This window comes from Vipera berus (genome assembly GCF_964194415.1).
Source record: "Vipera berus genome assembly, chromosome: 14".
NCBI classification, from domain to species: domain Eukaryota; kingdom Metazoa; phylum Chordata; class Lepidosauria; order Squamata; family Viperidae; genus Vipera; species Vipera berus.
Genome location: NC_138217.1, coordinates 1,638,382 through 1,657,817, shown reverse-complemented (window position 1 = coordinate 1,657,817; position 19,436 = coordinate 1,638,382). Strand labels below are relative to the sequence as shown.

General features: G+C 48.1%; 1 protein-coding gene across 1 annotated transcript; it reads left to right on the top strand.

Annotated features, from left to right (window-relative positions):
- The first annotated feature begins 651 nt into the window (after window positions 1-651).
- Window positions 652-17,738, top strand: UPB1 (beta-ureidopropionase 1). Its single transcript, XM_081338659.1, has 10 exons — window positions 652-928; window positions 1,828-1,999; window positions 2,957-3,044; window positions 4,013-4,107; window positions 5,491-5,652; window positions 8,522-8,691; window positions 10,940-11,021; window positions 11,921-11,963; window positions 12,943-13,097; window positions 16,617-17,738. The coding sequence occupies exons 1-10, from the start codon at window positions 828-830 to the stop codon at window positions 16,698-16,700; spliced, it is 1,152 nt and encodes a 383-aa protein (XP_081194785.1). The 5' UTR covers window positions 652-827; the 3' UTR covers window positions 16,701-17,738.
- The last annotated feature ends 1,698 nt before the right edge of the window (window positions 17,739-19,436 follow it).

Here is a 19,436-nt window from a genome sequence, read left to right as displayed (position 1 = left end):
CAGATGTGCACCACAACAGGTGGACACGGCTGCCGAGCGGTGAACTGAAACTCCTGCGCACTCTGCTCATCCCTCTTCGAGGCCCCTCCAGGGATGAGACTCCAAGCCTGCTGCTGAATTCAAAAGTGGGGAAGGGGAACAAAATCAGCGGCCTCTGCATTAGCCCCTCCCGCCCTTTGTCGCCAAGCGGGGTGGGGTGGGGAGGGGAGGGCGGCTGGAGATCAGCCCCGCCCAGAAGAGGCGTCTCAGGGAGCGTGGGAAGCAGGTCTGCTCTCTGGTGCCGGGGGGGGGGCGCATCGCTCTCCCCAGGGCCGATTCCCACCGAGCGCTTCCTGGGGCTGAGTGCAGCCGGCCGGGGGAGGCCCCGCAGGGACCCACCTGGGGGACCCGGGACGGGCAGGGGGAGGCAGGACAGGAGCCGGGCAGTTCGGGCCCGGTCGCTCCCGCGGCTCGGAGATGGGCTGGAGGGCAGGGAGGGCGAACCCTTACAGCCCAGGCGCCCTCCGGCTCCGCTTCCCAGGCGCCCCTCCCCGCTGCGCCCACGGCTGGGCGCGGAGCTTGGCCCGGGAGCTCTGGGGCCCCCCGCCCGGTGGGATCCGGCCTTCGGGGCCCGGAGAGGCTCCCGCGAAAGAGCGGTCGGGGCGGCGCAGGAGAGGGGGCTTCCCACGCGGGGCCCGAGGCGCCCGCGGCTGCACCTGCGCGGGGCCCTTCCTGGGCGCCTCCCGCGGGTTAAAGAGCTGCCAGGCTGGCTTAATGGTTAACTGGCGCCGCCTCCCGCGCACGGCAGCCGCGCCGTCCGGGCAGAGGAGCGGAGCGGAGCTGCGGAGATGGCGGCGCGGCTGGACTCGCTGGAGCGCTGCCTGGAGCGGCACCTGCCCGCCGCCGAGCTGGCCGAGGCGAAGCGGCTCCTCCTCGGGGACCCCCTCAGGTGCGCAGGGGGCCGGCGGGGCTTCGGGGGGCCCCTCTGCCACTTAGCCCCGATCCGAGCAATCCCCCCCGAGACCCGCGCCGGGCCCTGCGGAAGAGGGGAGCCTCCCGGGGCCCCGGCCCTGGCAACGGCGGAGGGGAGGGGGAGGGCCGCAGCCTGGACTGGCCTTCCAGCCGGCCCACCTGAGCCCCACCCAGCCATGCAGGAGCCCTTGGCCGGGTACCCCCCCTCCTCGAGGCTGCGTGACCCTGCTCCGCTTCCGCGGCCCCGGGAAAGGCCCCGCCAGAGGCTCCCCTGCCTTCCTGATGGGCTTCTGGCGCTGCGCCGAGCCGGCCCTGATCCCCCGCGGGATGGAAAGGGGATCTCCGTGGAATTTCCAGCTGCCCCCCCCCGTTGGCCTGCCTTTGGGACCCCCTTCCCTTCCAGGCGCTGGGAGGAGGTGGAGGCGCAGCCCCTGGCACACGCAGCCCCCCCCCCCCCATTGTCCAGGGATTACTGTTCAGCTGTTAATCTCCAGGTTCACTTTGTGTGCAGGATCCGTTAAAAATGAAAGGAAGTAAATATTTGGTTCTGGCTGTGCTCAAAAGTCAGTTGTGGTCTTCAAGTGAATAAAAAGTGCTCACACAAAGGGAGACTTTTAGAAGTTCCTTTTGTGTGTGAGGTATCATCTGTCCCAACTTTACACGTAGTTAAGGGTACATTGAAAAACTAACCTCCATGACATTTTAGATCCCGTGATTACTTACTGGCATTCTATGATTGTATTTTACTTTTCCGCCCAATTAATATGTTTTCCACATTTCATTTGGATATAAAAAGTCTGAAGATGCCTTTATTATTTGGTTGGCAATTGCAGAAAAAAAAGAGAGGCTTCCCTCCTTTTCTTCAACTTATTTCAGGCCACTGGATCTGCCCAAGGAGGCTCTCTCGGCTGCTGCAGAGAGGGACTTTGAGCTGCAGGGCCACAAGTTTGAGGCGGCACCAGAGCAGCTGCGGCAGCCATGCCTGGTCCGAGTGGGGCTGATCCAGAACAAGATTCCTCTGGCCACAGACGCGCCTGTCGCTGAGCAGGTAGGAGCTGTGGGGGTTCTTGTTGCAGCCTCGGCATTCACTGTTGGTCTGCAGGGGCCCTCGGAGCCCGGAAGGGAGATAGGAACCAGCACATTGGGGCAGGCGGAAACCACTGAGGGCTTGGTGGGGACATGGACATGTAGTGGCCGGGAGGGTGAAAATTCTCCTGCCCGCTGCACCCTCCGCGTGTTTATCAGGTGGGGCAGCTGCTGCCAGCTCCCTGCTTTGCAAGTTCAGAGGCAGGGCTGTGGGATGGTTTTGGGGTGGGCTCTAGGACAATGAGACTGCAGATAGAGATGCTCAGATGCAGTCCCCAAAGGATGTCTCCTCCTTCACAAGGCCACAAGGAAGGTTTGGCCGCCTGCCACTGTTGTACATCATGCAATTGCCTTCATTACAGTAAAGTATACAAAACTCATTTTGATGAAGTACACAACTCAAAGTGGTGGCCATAAGACAACTCAACCGTCTCGTTACTCAAGACTTTAGCTCGGGGCACGCGTGTGACTTTGGGGCATGAAGGTCCTATGGCCACAGGGATGCCACCCTGGCTCTGAGCACTGGCAGGGCCCCCCTTGTGCAGCCAGGGGCGAAGGAAGCCCTTCTTGGGGAGAAGAAGCAGAAGCTGCTTGTGATTCCAGGATGTCCCTGGCAGCAGTAAGACATCTGACGGCCCCTTTGACCTGGGGGGATGCTGCCCCTTTTGCTGGGCTTAAAAGTTAAATATTATTGGTCTTATTCTCCAAAGAACTGCTGGCTCTTGTTCTCTCAAAGAGGAGATGCTCCTTTACCTCTTTTAAGAAGCTTTGAGTGTGGAACTCACTAAAGAGCCTCCTTCGCAATCCTTCAGCATCAACCCCTTTCCTCACCTGGCATTTACCTGTCTTTCGGGGGGGGAGTGTAATAGTAATTTATTCACACTACGTTGCTTTAACCGTCAATGCTGCTTCTGCCTAGGTAGCTGCACTGCACAGACGCATACAAGAGATTGTGGAAGTGGCTGAAATATGTGGAGTAAATGTGATCTGTTTCCAAGAGGCTTGGAGTAAGTCGCAGGTGGTCTCAAAGCTCGGATTTGTAGAATAATTCAGCAATCAGACAAACGTTGGCCTTACGGAGAGGTCTGGAGCGGAAGGACTGCACTCAGCTAGCATTCATGGGGAGGGGGGGCATGAAATAACCTTGTTGGGTAGGTTTCACTGTGCTGCAAAATAACTCTGTGAAGGGAAATATACTTGTTACGGCATAAGCCATCTTGGATGAAGAGGGCGAGGGCTATTTGGCAGCTAGTGGAGAGGAGACGGCCAGAAGGCAAAGCTAAAAGATCAGTCGGGAGGCAGGACCAAGAAAATAGGAAGAGGCCGGAGGGAGAGGTTCTCGGCCTGGGCTAGATCATAAATTCCTCCCAGGTTGCAGCTCCTGGCCAGAGCCCCGAGGGAGGGGCCTGGGGGGAGAGGTGAGGTGACTGACCCTGATGTGGAGGATTAGGGTCTTCTGGAAGTTCTCCCTCCTTCATTCTTGTGGGCAGAGGAGAGGCAGTGATGGGGGAGGGGGGAGGGCTTGGTGGGACTGGGTTTTTTGGCAGGATTTGCCAAAAATTGGTGATAGATAGATAGATAGATAGATAGATAGATAGATAGATAGATAGATAGATCGATCCTGATTGGCTTCAGCAGAGGGGACAGAACAGCCTGGATGGGGGAAAATAGCTTGACCTAATATAAGGCCCATATCAGTATTCCTCTGAAATTTGTTGTAATATTTTCTCTTAGGAAATCGAGTTTTAAAATAAAATGGAAGACTATTTTGCAAATACTTGACTTTGATTTTAAGGAATATAAAACAGCAAAGTCAACCCCGCTCACCTGGTTTAGATTTCCATCTTTGCAGAGATGATTGCATTAGTGGCAGAGAGCGAGTCAGTCAATATTTACAGGCTTCCTGACCAGGTTAAACACCGTTTTGTTTAACCAGAGCAAAGTTGGTGCTCATTTTTTTATGCTATTTCACCAGCCATGCCGTTTGCTTTCTGCACTCAAGAGAAACTGCCATGGACTGAATTTGCTGAATCAGCAGAAGACGGACCCACCACAAGATTCTGCCAAATGGTAGAGAAGTCCTTTTTTGCTCCCCCCCTGCAAACACCATGTTTTCCCAAAAATAAGACCTATCCTGAAAATAAACCCTAGCTTGATTTTTACGTTTGTGCCTAATATAAGCCATACCCCCCAAATAAGCCCTAGTTAAGAGCCTGTGCAGCTGGCTGCCCGCACGTTCCGTCTGGTTGTTTGCAGTGCCACTGCCGTGAGGTGAGGTAAGGCAGACGGGGAGATGTGGAGCTGCCCCACGCGCCTGTTTACCTCAGGGCTCCTGCAGCCAGGCTTCCCATGCCCCAACATTTGCCTTGCCTCATGGCAGCGGCACCCACACTCCCGTCCAGCAGGAGCCCACGTGGCCACCACCGGCCCACTTCTTCTGCAGTCGCTTGCCACCACTCACACACATCAGCCTCGGCATCCATTCATCTGCAGAGGCCTCTGCAGCCCAGAATGGAGCCCTGGGTTGACACGCATGCTGTTCTTTTAACATTGTTTGTGGCACACAGTTTGGCTCTGCATAATATTGTTTTGCATTCATATCCTGCATTTCCTCTATACATTCTCATCCTTCTGTAAATTGGGAGGACTATGAATATCTTTTACTGCAGGAGCCAGCCACTCTGCCAGAAGGAGGCTATGACTGATCATGCTTGTGATTGTGTACACCGCCATTTTGGAGTCAGACCCATTTAGCTAAATCGGACATTTGTTTGTTATGAGATTGTGTTGGGAAGGAATTAACAGTGAGAAATGTATAGTCTGGGTGGTCCTGTTTGGCTCCATTTATTGTTTCAATCAAAATGGGAGGATTGGGTCTCTGATGAGGAGGAGGAGGAGGCTGCATCTTTGCAGCTTTGTGCATCCAAGTAAACTTGCCTGAAAGTTCATCTTCCCTTCTTGAGTGAGAAGCATCTTGTTCTGTGAAGTGATTTGCTGACTCCAAAGGGACAAAAATGCTCTGGTTAGCATCTCGACTATTTTCACTAAAGTGTAAGTTCAAGAATGGGTGACTATTAATGTGAGATTAATTGCATCCTGGGGGATGTTGTGGTAACATTCAGACATATGGGATCACAAGATGATCCAAGGGGAAGGAAGAGAGTAGGTAATTGGATCAAGAAAGACATAACCTATCAAGGTTGAAATATAATACAAAACGCTCTTTCCAGAAAGGGCAATAATGTAATCATTCACTTTAAGTTGCACAGAGAGGATAATTGCTGTGTTTCTAGAAAATGAACGCTGAACATGGTGCTCCTGGATGATCTTAGAGGTGCTCTGCAAAAGGGCAGTTCTGCTCCTCCATTGCCCTTTCTGGTGCAGCCACCTGTCTGAATGAACAACCCCCCCACCCAAAGTGCTGAATACAACGTGGCATAATTCTGTTTGCAGCTGGCTAAGAAACACAATCTGGTTGTGGTCTCTCCCATCCTGGAAAGGGACGCTGCCCATGGAGGAACCCTGTGGAATTCAGCCGTGGTCATTTCCAGCTCCGGTTCTGTGCTGGGGAAGAGCAGGAAGAATCACATCCCCCGGGTGGGCGACTTCAATGAGGTGAGTGTGGGATGGCCGGGGGGGGAGCACGGGGACCTCAGCTGTCTCTGCAGGGCTGGAGCTTTGGGGTCTGGAGGTGGCAGAAAAGCGCTCCCTGGACTGGAAATGGTGGCTGATCCTTCCCACGGCACTGAGAGGGAAGAATTCCTGGCTTAATCCCCACAAGGGACAGCAGCTGATGGAAAGGCAGAGACCTCGGAGCAGGCAAAGTTGGATGATCCAGCTGAGCAGCCCAAAGAAAAAAATGGACACCCAGCAAGCAGGGGTGAGGCCAGGGCCCCCTTCCTCTCTTCGGCCAGGCAGGGCAGGAGAGCCTCTCCAGGCCTGGCTGCTTGGTGAAGGATAGAGGATGTAAAGCGTTTGGTTTTGAAAGCGTTCCAGGGCAAACATCCACGCTGGATCCCATTTCGACGGCAAAACTGCGGGTTCAAGGGCGAAATGGGCTGTTTTGAGGATCTGAGATTCAAGGTGGAGGAGCTGCATTGTGGGACTGCCCCAGGAGGGGCTCTTCAGGGTTGGAGCCCTGGAGTTTTGCAACCTGTTCTGGGACCTGCAATTGCCTCATCAAGGTTCAGCGAAGCCAGGAAGATGTCAGTGTGCCAGCAGAGGGGTGAAGGCCCGTATCTCCTCTGGGGCAAAGGTTCTCTGGAACAGATTCCATTAGGTCTCCCTCTCCTAACCAAGTGGACAAACGACAAAGGAAAGAACAAATGGCCACCGGGTTTCTAGTGAGGAGACGTGTATACCCTAATCCCCCCCAAGCAACCAGCGACGCAATCAGAATAATTCCTTCCCTGGAATATTCCACATGTTGTTTTTTACTAGCCGTACAGAAAATTTACTTTCTACTGCAGGTTTATTTTTATCCACGGTCAGACTGTGATAGTGGAATAATCCCAGGCAAAGGACAAAGCCTCCAGTCACCTGAGCATTGCTGCAAATCTGTAAGCGATTGGGGAGCCAACCCACCAAGCGGCTCTGGGTGCAAGCAGACATTTGGCATAGCCAAACATCCAGCTTCCCTCCCCTCCCCCCCTCCAGACACTGCCAAGCATCACCAGTCACTGCCCCTTGACCGCCGGGACTTCCTGGGAATGTGGGAGCGCTCAAAATGTCTTCTGAAGAATTGGGCCTTGGGTCAAGCCAAGCATTCTGAAAACCAAGGTGCGGAGCAGCAATCCAGGTTTCATGTGGAAGCGAGAGAGGACTGGGGAGGGAGGGGTCTGCGGGAAGAGGACACGCGTGGAGGTCGGCCTTGTGAACAGCTCAGTCCTGGTGGGGTGTCCTCTAGATGGGGCTGGACGTAGACTAGATAGGAATTTATTTGTGCAAAGTCCAGCAAAACAACTGAAATTGCTCTTGGAAGAAATGGGTAAAGCTTTCTTTAGCTATTCTGAATACCTTCAGATTGGCCACAGAGCTTTTACCACCAGCTTACAGCTAGGTAGTAGCAACAGAGGTCAAATGGACGAGACGGGCTGAAATGAGCCCCTCTGGTTGTTCTGTGTCCTGACTTGGGTTATTTTCCTGCTAATTAACTTTTTTTTCAAGGAAGGGAACTTCAAAGAACTGAATGCAACTAGAGAGATTCTAGAGAATCATTTGCAAGTAGTGATCTTGTAGGTAATGAATTAAACACAATAGGTAAATAAAATGTGTTGGAGGCTACAAGTTTAATAAAGAAACTAAGGAAATAAAGCAAAGGGGAGACTGAAGTGGCAGAATCAAATTTATTATCTTCACTGTTCCTGCACTGAAGTTTGAAATACAGGTAACAACATGAGCTGAGTATCATGAGGCACAAAGACCTATCAAGGATTACAAGATTTCCCCCCCCAGAGAAACGTTGGATTTGATGTGGACACCTTGAATCAGAGGAAAGTGGAGCACAAAAGGGGAGAGAGGTGTTGAAGTCCTGGATTGGCCCAACATCGATGGTAATACAAGCCTAGAAGGCCTCTGGGTTAAGATAAAAGGGAAATCTTATAGGAAAGACGTCTCGCTGGGAGTCTGTTGCAGACCACCAACCGGTCGGAATATTTATTAAAGCAATAATGGAAGCTTCAAAACACCCTGAAGTGGCTGTGATGGGATATTTCCATTACCCAGACATCTGTTGGAAGACTCATTCACAAAGCTGGGAGGTCTGGCTCACACCCGGAAGAGCGACGGAGATTGCAGTCTCATCTGGATAATGTAGACGTCTGGGATCAGCAGGACAAAATGTTCCTCAACAGAGAAAAATGCCAGGTATTATATTTAGAGGGGTAAAATACGGGATGCACATGGTGATGGATTCATGCTTGAAACACGATGTTGGAGAACGTCTTGGGTGCGAGAGGATTGTCGGAAGCTCTCGCACCCAAGAGCGAAGCACTTCAGAGCCATGGTGGAAAAAGCACCGCGTTAAAGAAGGGGAAGATTTCACCCACCCCTCCCTCAGCCCTGGAGCATCGTGGGTGATTCTGGGCACTACATTTCAGATGCTTTTCGCAGGTCAGAAGACATTCAGAGGACAGCAATGACCCAGGCCTTGAGGATGGTCTGCAGAAGAGCGATGGAAGGGAGAAGTGGTGCCAGGGTCCAGTTACATAAAAGGGGGTCCTAGAGGAACGGTTTCCCAGGCCACAGAATCTAGGGCCAGAAATAAGGGATATAAGTTGCAGCCACCTAGGTTTCATTTAAATGTAAGAACAAAGCTTTTGGCAGTACGTGCTGCTCTAGTGGCCTATCTGCAGAGGCTAGTGGGTTCTCCATCTTGAAATCTGTGAGAAGAAGGTGGAGAGCAGCCGTTCAGGGTGGGAGTAGAAGAGGCTCCAGAGTTCTAACCGTGATTTAGTCCTGAGGTGGCGGATCATCTCTTTTGCAGTCAAGATATTACCTGGAAGGGGACCGAGGACACCCAGTGTTCGAGACCCAATTTGGGAAGATTGCGGTGAATATTTGCTTTGGTCGCCATCATCCCCTCAACTGGCTCATGTACAGTTTGAATGGAGCAGAGATCATCTTTAACCCTTCGGCCACTATTGGCAAACTCAGGTATAGTAACCATCATTTTGTTGCAGAAAAATGGAATGAAATAGCTGGATAGATCCCACGAATAGCAGGATTTGGCAGCTTCCTAATGAGAAGGCATTCAGATGGTCTCTTGATCTGGATTCAGGTCTGTGACTTACCTGTCTTTAATGAAAACCTTGTCTCCAGAAGCTCAGATCCTTCCATCCATTTTGCAGCACGTCCTGGTTTGCCAAGAGGACGGCATGTTTGGGTCTGCCCCTTCAGCCAGGAGAGCCAAAAGGAGGCCGTGGCCTTCCCTTTTCTCCTCATCAGAAGTGCCTGGAGGAACCCGAACCAGCTTCTCTGAGATCTGCTGCTTGCGCTGTTGAGAAGTCTGGGAGCCTTTTCCCAAGCAGTCAGCAGTGCAGACTTGCCAGCTTAAGTTCTCTGTTCTCTTCCTCTCCCTCCCTCGATTCTCTCTCTCTCTTGCAGTGGTGGCAGATATCTGTAGCTCCGGTGTGGATTTGTTCTCCCCCGAGCTTTTGTTACCAGGTTAGGTAACATCTCTAGCGGAGTTTAGCAGGTGTCAGTGTTTCTCTCTTTATAAGGGTTTTGTGCGGTCAGTTGCTCTTGTGATGGGGAGGTCACGTCAGGTGAGGGTCTTGCGATGGGCCTTTGATTCAGTTGGATCAATTGGAGCTATACAAGGATCATCGGCTACACTATCGTCATGTTCGCGAGTTTATTGAAGCCTGGCACTCCACAAATAATTCCATCAATAGATGGCAGCCTACAACTAGCCTACGAACTCCTCAGAAGTCAAATCAGCCGCACAGCCAACCAGCAACAGCAGGACCCTCAACCAACTCACGCAACCCCCAACCACCTCTCAACCAGCCCTTCACTTCCCAGTGACCCTCACCTAATGTTTCCCTCCCCATTACAAGATCCTCACCTGATTTGGCCCACACAAGACCCATCACAAGACTCTCATCCGAAGTGATTCCCTATTACAAGACCTACTGATCACAGGAAGCCCTTATAAACAGGACCGCCAACATCGACACCCCCTAAAGTCCCCTGAAGATTTTACCTAGCCTGGTAACAAAATATTCAGAAACCAACCCACAAGCTCAGAGAACGAACCTCCACCCTTATCTCTGTCTCTGTCTCTCTGCATCAGTGCATAGCTGCACAGATACAGAAGACCGATTTTCAAGTTTTAGAGGTGGAATCTTTTTCATGTAAGGAACCTAGGTTACATGAATGCAAAAAGTAAAACAGTGATAGAGCCAAGATACAACCCTTATTATTTCACCCACTACCGGGTAATGGAGCAGTCCAAGATTACGTAGGAAACGTAAAGGAATGCTTCATAAGCAGGTAATCTGTGTGCACGAGTTCACCCATAACCACAAATAACTAGTCGCAGGCAGGTTCCTCCTGATTAGGTTTTATTAAGTTTATATACTGGATGCTGTTTCAGATGACAGATTTTTTAGACCATCATGTTTCCTTTAAGGAGATCCAAAGGAGCCAGACCCCCCCCAAATGGAGTTTGGAAGTTGGGTTTTCCCCATAATTTTTCCACATCTTTTCTTCAACTTCTTCAATCATGGTTTGGATGCAAAGAAGGATAGGATGAAAATAAGCAAACGCTGCTTCAGTCCAAACAGACCCAACAGAGGTCCTGTGATCGGTAGAATCGGGGAGACAGCTGTGTTGGTTGGTTGGGTCATGCTGCCTCTAAAACTTTGGCATCAGGTGTTTCAGATGGTCCTCAGTTCACCACTACCTTGGGAAAATCAAGGTGAAGTTCCGGCACCCGCTCTTAGCTGGTCTGTCATTCAAACAGTGAGACTTTGTAAATTGGACTTTCCTTGAAACGTGCTGGAGAAATGTTCAACTGGTGCAAAACGTGGCACTGGGTTTTATCAGAAAGTGTTTCATTGGCTTTCAGTTTGCCTTGAGGCGTAAGTCAAATGCAACAAGGGCCCTCTTCCCATAGCGCTCTGCTTTGCTGAACGCCCCGTGCCCAGGGGACCACGTGGTGGCCCTCTCAGAGTGGCTCCTTCACCAAGTCTAACCCTCTTCTGTAGCTCCTGGGCAGGTTCATTTTTCATCCCTGGTTATTCATGGTCTTACGAGATGTTTGCTGCATTTCATTGCATGTCTATCAGGGTGCCCAGTGGGCAGCAGGTGCCCTGTGCCCATTTCATGACAAAACAAGCCACGTGGGTGGGAGAGAAAGTTTGTCTGCAGAATATAATTTTCTTGGTGGCCTTTACAGTGAATCCATGTGGCCCATCGAGGCAAGAAATGCCGCCATTGCCAACCACTGCTTCACTTGTGCCATCAACCGCGTGGGGACGGTAAGGCCTTTCGGCTCTCCTTGGCCAAAGATTTGACTTTAGAAACCTTCACTTTAGAGAAAATAGTCTTTGCGAGGTTGTCTTGTGTGTCAAGTACATAATCCCCATTCTGAGGAGCATGGGGGAGAGGGGCTCGTGCCATGAATCAATTCTCAGCTAGTCAGGTGCTTCTTAGCTATACTGTGGCTAAAAGTCTCTCTCTGCACTAAATATGGAGCAGTTTAACATGAAACATGGTTGATTTAACAGAATTCTCTCTATAACAAATATTTAATAAACACTTGATATAGAAGCTGATAAAGACACCTGTGTGTATGCTTAAGTCCATAAGGGATGTGTGGGGGGAACATTCAAACTCTCCCTGTGTTCTTAGCTGCCTTCTTCCCACCGTTTCCGGGGAGGGAAGTGCCCCCTCCTGCTAAGGAGTCTTACCCTTCCCTTCCTTCCCCAACACCTAGACATGCTGAATGCCAACCACAATTCTGCTTGTTGCCCCGAGGGGGATCCTGCCCCTGGAAGCTCCAGGCACCTCCAGTGTTCCTGGGGGTCTGGTCATCAGGTACCTGCCCCGGGGAGGTGGGGCGGAAGGTACAGGCATCTCTGCTTTCCATGTTCCCTTCTCAAAGCCAACAACCGCTTGAGAAGATGCAATAAATTCTTCCAAGGCAGACAGAAGCTGTTGGATGGACAAGGATTGCTGGCTAATGTGGCCTCCTGGTTTTTTTAGAGCAGAGATGGGGAACCGTGGCCCCTTTGTAACTTGTGGACTTCAGCTCCCAGAATTCCTGACCCAGCATGAATGACTCAGGAATTCTGGGAGTTGAAGTCCACAAGTCATAAAAGGGCCATATTCCCCACCCCTGATTTAAAGTAAGTTTGTACCTTTTGGCTTCTTACAGGAATTTTTCCCAAATCCCTTTACATCTGGAGATGGAAAACCGGGTGCGTATGGTTTTTTCCTTGGGGGGGGGGGGGTTGGCTGACTGGCTGGCAACTGCAGGAGCTCTTCCCCCACTGTCTCCCCAAAGTCTTTGAGGGCTGAAATCTGGCAGGAGTGGGAGGATGCCAGCCTGGGCACTGCCTCCGTCCACCTGCCCTTTTCCTTCCTAGGAAAGTGATATTGATGGTAGCTGGGAAACAACAACGGAAGTACGTTAGACTGAAATGCTGCACTAAGGAAAAAAGAGTCAAACACATTATTGCTTGGAAAAGTGAACATGACAAGAATCTAGAGTTGTAATTGGTCACAAACTAGAACAAAATTTCACTCTGTTCTCCGTGAACTAACTGTGGCCAGTGTTGAACACTGGGCTTCTGAAAAGGATTCAGACAAATTGGAAAGGCTTCTGTGAAGGAGAGGGAGGGTGAACAGGCAGCCAAGAAATGTGTCAGGAGAACAGATTAGAGCACCGGAGTAGAGCAGGTCGAAGTCCATCCTCAACTATGGAAATTCACTAGGTGGCTAAGCTCTCCCCTCCCCCCCTCTGAGAATTGGAACTGGGGGGCGGCTGTTTATATCCCTCGAGCTGAAGAAAAGGCCCCATATGAGTCTAATGGGTGGTTAGGTAGATGGGCAAAGAGAATCCTGGGGAAAGATTCCTGAAGAGAAGATAGCAGCTGGGGAGATGGCACATCAGCAAGAATCAAGGTGTCCCACTCTTGCCAGAGAGCAGGATTAACGGGAAGGCAGATTCCGATGGAGGGTAATGAAAAGCCTAACCAATAGAGCACTTGGGAAGCTGGGGGGCTCTCTCCATCTTCTCTCTGGGGTACTTGAATTGGAACCTGATGGGCAAGGGATGATCTAAATTATCTCCAACAGGAGAATAATAGGGCCCTGATCACATGCTATCGTCGCTCTGCTTTGGTGAATCTCTTTGTTGACTATTAATAAAATCCTGTTCTGTATTAATTTATGAAGCCCATCGTGACTTGGGCTATTTTTATGGCTCAAGTTATATAGCCGCTCCAAATGGAAGTCGGACCCCAGGACTGTCAAGAACCCGAGATGGACTCTTGGTGGCAGAGATGGATCTAAATCTTTGCAGACAAGTTAATGATGAATGGAATTTCAAGGTAAGACTTTTTTCATCTCTCAAACTCTTCAATGCACATTTCAGATCTGGGAATTTTGAACTCTGGTGGCTTTTATTCTTCTGAATATCATCTTTTATATTTGTGTTCCAGAAAAATGCATCTGTTCAGGGAAGGTTAATATTTTGTAGGACCTGCAAAATATGGTCATCAACAATTAGAAAATAATATTTTATTCTGAGTGACCAAGACTAGACTATTACAGATTGGAGAAATATTCATTATCCTTTCTTTTGAAAAACAAGTACTGTAATTTAAATGTGAATAATTTCATCATGATGATCCAAGTTAGTCATATCTGACACTTCTTAAAAGGATTACCTAAGAAGATATTTTCAAGAATTGCCCACGGTTCTTACTTATTTAAGAGCCACTGTGTCCTTAAGTACTTCAGCAGTGCTGTGGCTGCTTCTCAGGGGCAAGAATCCCCTCTGAGCCCAGAGGCAGGGCAGACGAACAGGACCCCCAACCCGGAATGGCCTTTGCTGTATGGGACCCCAGATCGGTCATTACGGCCTTGAGCAGCTTCTCTGGCCCAAACACCTCTGACCAGTCTCAGCTTCAGCAGTGAGTTGCTTAGCTGCAGCCATCTTGCATTATCTCAGAAGAAACCCAGAACCTTCACCTGGTGCAAAACGTGTCTGGGAGGGTCGAAAGCAGTAGCAATAGCACTTAAACCTATATATTGCTTCATAGTGCATTACAGCCCTAAGCGGTTTACAGAGTCTGCCTATTGACCCCAACAATCTGGGTCCTCATTTTACCCACTTCGGAAGGATGGAAGGCTGAGTCCACCTTGAGCCAGTCAGAATCGAACTACTGGCAGTTGGCAAAATTAGCCTGTGATGCTGCATTCTAACCACTGCGCCACCATGGCTCAAAGAATTACAACCAGGTCTTGCTGACCTGTATTTTATGCTAGGCAGGATTTCGAAGAGGCAGAGGAACTAGAGATCAAATTGCCAACATACGTTGGATCATGGAGAAAGCTAGGGAGTTCCAGAAAAACATCTACTTCTGCTTCATTGACTATGCTAAAGCCTTTGATTGTGTGGCAAGTTCTTAAAGAGATGGGCGTACCAGACCATCTTATTTGTCTCTTGAGAAACCTATATGTGGGCCAAGAAGCAACAGTGAGAACTGGACACGGAACCACTGATTGGTTCAAAATTGGGAAAGGAGTCTGGCAAGCCTGTATACTGTCGCCCTGCCTATTTAACTTATATGCAGAGCACATCATGAGAAAGGCAGGGCTAGATGAATCAAAAGTTGGAATTAAGATTGCCGGAAGAAATATCAACAACCTAAGATATGCAGATGATACCACTCTAATGGAAGAAAGTGAAGAAGAACTAAAGAGCCTCTTCTTGTGAAACAGCTCTCACAAGAGATCGATGGGACGTTAAGGTGCTTCCAAGTAAAATAGGCAGAATGCAGAAATGCAGTCATTATGAAGCTTTATTCATCGACAGGTTATATAAAAAGAGCTATATGGCATGGAAGCATCCATGCTTGTATGATAGAGAATGCATGCAAGTGAGAAGATAGAAAAGAGAAGCAGAACAAAGGAGCAGCCCCTGGGCAGAGGTATTTATGGGGGGTCTCGGCCCCTCCCTAGCCATAAAACTCTCTCGCCAATGGGGCTGCTGCAGGGGAGCAAAGAAGCCTCTTTGCTCCATCTGATGACCTGTTTGGGGAACTGCCATGGGCTGGCACAAAACATGTAACACTTCTTGCGAGTGAAGAAGGAGAGTGCAAAACTTGGGTTGAAACTTAACATTAAGAAAACCAAGATCATGGCATCCGGCCCTCTCAATTCCTGGCAAATAGATGGGGAAGAAATGGAGGTAGTGACAGATTTTATTTTCCTGGGCTCCAAGATCACTGCAGATGGGGACTGTAGCCAAGAAATTAAAAGACGCTTGCTCCTTGGGAGGAAAGCCATGGCAAATCTAGACAGCACACTAAAAAGCAGAGACATCACCCTGCCAACAAAAGTGCGTATAGTCAAGGCTATGGTCTTCCCAGTTGCAATGTATGGCAGTGAAAGCTGGACCATAAGAAAGGCCGAGCGCCAAAGAATTGAGGCCTTTGAACTATGGTGCTGGAGAAGACTCCTGCGAGTCCCTTGGACTGCAAGGCGATCAAACCGGTCAGTCCTAGAGGAGATCAACCCTGACTGCTCTTTAGAAGGCCAGATCCTGAAGCTAAACCTCAAATCCTTTGGCCACCTAATGAGAAGGAAGGACTCACTGGAGAAGAGCCTAATGCTGGGAAAAGATTGAGGGCAATAGAAGAAGGGGACGACAGAGAATGAAGTGGCTGGATGGAGTCACTGAAGCAGTAGGCGTGAGCTTAAATGGACTCCAGCAGATGGTAGAGGTCAGGAAGGCCTGGAGGAACGTTGTCCATGGGGTCGCGATGGGTCGGACATGACTTCGCAACTAAAAAACAACAACATTTTACGCTAGCCCTATTTATTGTGACTGGAAACAATTTGGAGGCCAGCGATGGTGGGGAAAAAGTTGGCAGGATGCAGCTCTTCCCATATCAACATCCTGCATTGCAAGGAAGGATCTCAGGAGGATCAGTTTTGTAGTACTTGTCCTGGGGCCTTTTTCAGATCTCTGTTTCATCTTCATGTCTATTAATAGAAGATTTTACAGGCCAAACAGATCAATTGTTAGGATGACCTTTGCCCTCCCCCAAGGATTTAGCGCGTACACACACACACACACACACACACACACAGAGAGCGCAGTTGAGATCTCTGATGCTGATGGAGTCCTGCAGGATCATGATCTCTCCCAGAACATTGCTGGCTGGACAGCAGAAGCCTCTTTCCTTCCTTCCTGGACTTCCTGCATGAGGGCTAGGGTTCTCTTGTTCCTCTGGGCAAAATATTTTTATCTGGATATGTCCCCTCCATCCTTCGAGTGATTCTCCAGCGTATAAAATGGGAGACTGCCCCCTCAGGAGAGTTGATATAAAGGTTTCCACACACATTCAGTGTTCCCGTGATGCCGCTGGAGCTGTGGACCAGTGTGGCCCCACTGAGAGCTATTGGAAAGTAGCTTTGGGGACCGGTGAGAGCCAATCATGAGACCCCAGGAAGCACTGATTGACCACCAACCTGGTTGCCTTCTGGCCCTGACCTGTAGCTGCCCATCATAGGCCGAGAGTCTCTGCAGAGTGCAGGTAACACAACCTGCCCTGAACAGAACGTTTCTTGTCAGATTCTGTAGTTTTATAGCATCTGAGCAGGCTGTTGCCGTGTTCAGATATATAATGATGGAGTAATTCATTTTATGAAGCATTTGGTAAGTTAATCCTGGAAAATTGGACCTCCTTTTCCATCACTAATGTGAATATTTGTTAGGGGATGCTAACCGTGATTGCTTAAAAAACAACTTAGCCCCTAGGCTTGAAATACCATTCTGGAAATGTTTGCAGCAAGAGCTGGTGTGTGAAAATAGTGGTTTCTTTTTCTCCCTTTTCCAGATGACTGGAAGGTACAAGATGTATGCCGAGGCACTTGCTGCATTTGCCCAGCCCAACTTTGTGCCCAACGTCATCCGAGAGTGACCTGTAAGGTCCTGCCTCGGCTCTCTTCTCAGGAAAGCAGGACTCTTGAAACAGGCGTTATTTCAAAAGGATCTTTTACTGAGAGAAAGTGATTGTAGAGAAGCCAGACGGAATATGAAGTTGCCGCGTGAAACGTTAAGCTAATTACCCATTATTCGAACCCCAACCCAATGCCACAGTCCATCAGGAGCCAATCCGCTTGCGTGAAGGTGTGAAAGCTCCAAGATGAGAAGGTAATAACAAATCATTCTCTGGCACTGACACCTTGGTAACAGGCGGGAGCTGGTCTGAAAGGAGCGCCTAATTCCCACACAGATTCCTCAAAGCAAAAGCATCAAATTCTTCAATCCCAAAGTAACATTCCCCCCTTCCCTCGGAATGGCAGCATTCTGACAGGGACCTGATATGGTGCCCCCCTAAAAGCAGAGCTTTCATTCTCATAGAACACTCAGAATGGTGTTCTGGCACCTTTTTTTGCACAAAAAAAAGCTCCCTCTGAAAGCCTATTGCAGGGCTAGGCAATCTTGGCCCTTTTTATCACTCGTGGACTTCAACTCCCAGAAATCCTGAGCCAGCCATGCTGAGGGGAAAGGGAGAGATTTCCAAGCTGAGCCATGTTGGCTCAGGAATTCTGGGAGTTGAAGTCCTTGAGTCATAAAAGAGCCTGCACTAGAGGAGGACATTAAAATTATTTACAGGGTTACTTCTTTAGGAACTAAACTTTTAGAATCTAAAACAGCTAATTCAAAAAAGCCAACAGGAAAGAACCTCACATTTTTCATCTGCTTCTGTCTTTTGGAAGGTAAAATTAGATAACAAAATAATCTATTTCCTATGTTAACATCTCTGCAATGAAATCAATAAAGGTAACGAAAGAAATGAGAAACATTTTTCTCAATGTAATATGTCTAATTAGCTGATGCTAGAAAAAAAATCTTTTGTACATATTCTTGAAAACCGTTTTGAATCTAACCATCTATTACAACTAAACCACTTTAAATTAAACAATTCTTAAGAATGAAATATTCTTAATTTGGACTTTACTTTTATTGTTTAGACTGTTGTGTGTTTTGAAAAATAGATTATTTAGAATCTAGTTATGTTGCACTTCAGTCTTTAAATAATTAAACTAGTATATACGTAACTATATATGATATTTTCCATTTTATTAAAAAGGCTAAAATAATTTCTGGTGGTATTATCTGTACATTAAAATTTTGTTTAGTCACAATCTTTCACTTTTCACATTCTGGAAAAGCAGTGGTCATGTATCCTAGCAAAAGATGTTACATATGTGCATAAGCGTAGTCAGTAGCATATGCCTTTTTAAAAATATCAAACATGCAAAGAAACAAAAATAAGTCCAAAATATCTGTATTGCATCCAGAAATGCCAACTTTGCAACCAATATTTCTCATCCATAACTATGGCACCCTAAGGATACCTGCAAATGCTTCTCTGGGATCAGTAACACAGCAGGGATTGTTTTTTCCTTCCAGTAACAGATTGCTGGGAAATACCAAACATGGCCTTAAGAATTCCAGTGTTTGTTACAAATTTTTCTGGATGTGGTTGGAAAGAGGCCTAGAAATGCCAGCACAAATACATCACACTTGCTGAACATGCACACGCAACTAATTACAATCTTCAATTATATGTGATATATCCAGGGCTTTTTTCCCCATAGAATGCTCAGAACAGCGTTCCGGCACCTTTTTTTGCACACACACACACACACACACACACACACACACACAAAAGCTGAAGGAAACTGTTCCAGACAGCCAAATTCTCCTCAGGCAGCCAGGTTGCAGAGCAGCAGAATGCATTGCAGTGACAGGCCTTCAGATGGCTCAAATCGAAGGAAATGCGATCCGTACAGGCTAATTTAAAAGTGGGAGGGTTTTAAGGGCCGAGTGTGAACAGGTTGCTTAGCAACCTGCTTAAACAGTTTCTGTAACTTTCAGCTCCCGGTGCCTTGCCTTTTTTAAGCTGGGAAGTTGGGAAAAAAAGGCTAAAAAGAAGGGAATAGAGTGCTATCAAGGAAAATGTATAGATATAGCCGGCAGATGTTTAGGGAACCTTTATTTTTCATACACTGTTCGAATTTTGTTTTAATGCCATGGTGATACACAATCAAATGTAGTCAGTCTTTTTTTTTAATCCCAAAGCATCTTTTCGTTAAATACAGTATAACAAAGTTTTGGATGATGGAATTATCTAAGGATAACTAATGATAACAGCTCTTAAATCTGTTATTTTGTTTTATTTTTGCACAAAAAATTGTATAATTTGCATTTGCATTCATTTACAAATAGAATATGTTGTTAAAATGTATTGGTGTTGAAATAATTAGTGCACACATATACCTAAAACCAGTTTATTGCATTTGGCAATTGTACTAAAAAAATCTCATTGTCAACCAAATACAATTCATTTAATTTGAAATCAAGTGAAAAATTGATTTAAATTATTTTATTAAAACAAATTAATGGCAATTCTTTTATGAGAAGTTGCTCAAACAAAATGAGTTTGACATGCCTGCTCTAGATAGTTGAATGCTCCAAAATAAATTGTAGACCAGGCCTGTACATGCAGCCTACCAAGCACCCTTGGACAGAGCACAGACTTTTTTTTTTTTAAAAAAAAGAAGTAATAAAATCACCACCACTGCCCTGAAAGTCATGTTGCCTAGTGCCTCCATGGCTTACCATGACCATGAACTCTAACACTGTA

Excerpts from the sequence above, each read along its gene's own strand:
- UPB1 (XM_081338659.1), top strand. The coding sequence starts at position 828 with ATGGCGGCGCGGCTGGACTCGCTGGAGCGCTGCCTGGAGCGGCACCTG. Across the intron at positions 8,692-10,939 it reads GCCACTATTGGCAAACTCAG|TGAATCCATGTGGCCCATCG; the intron begins GTATAGTAACCA and ends TGGCCTTTACAG. Across the intron at positions 13,098-16,616 it reads ATGATGAATGGAATTTCAAG|ATGACTGGAAGGTACAAGAT; the intron begins GTAAGACTTTTT and ends TCCCTTTTCCAG.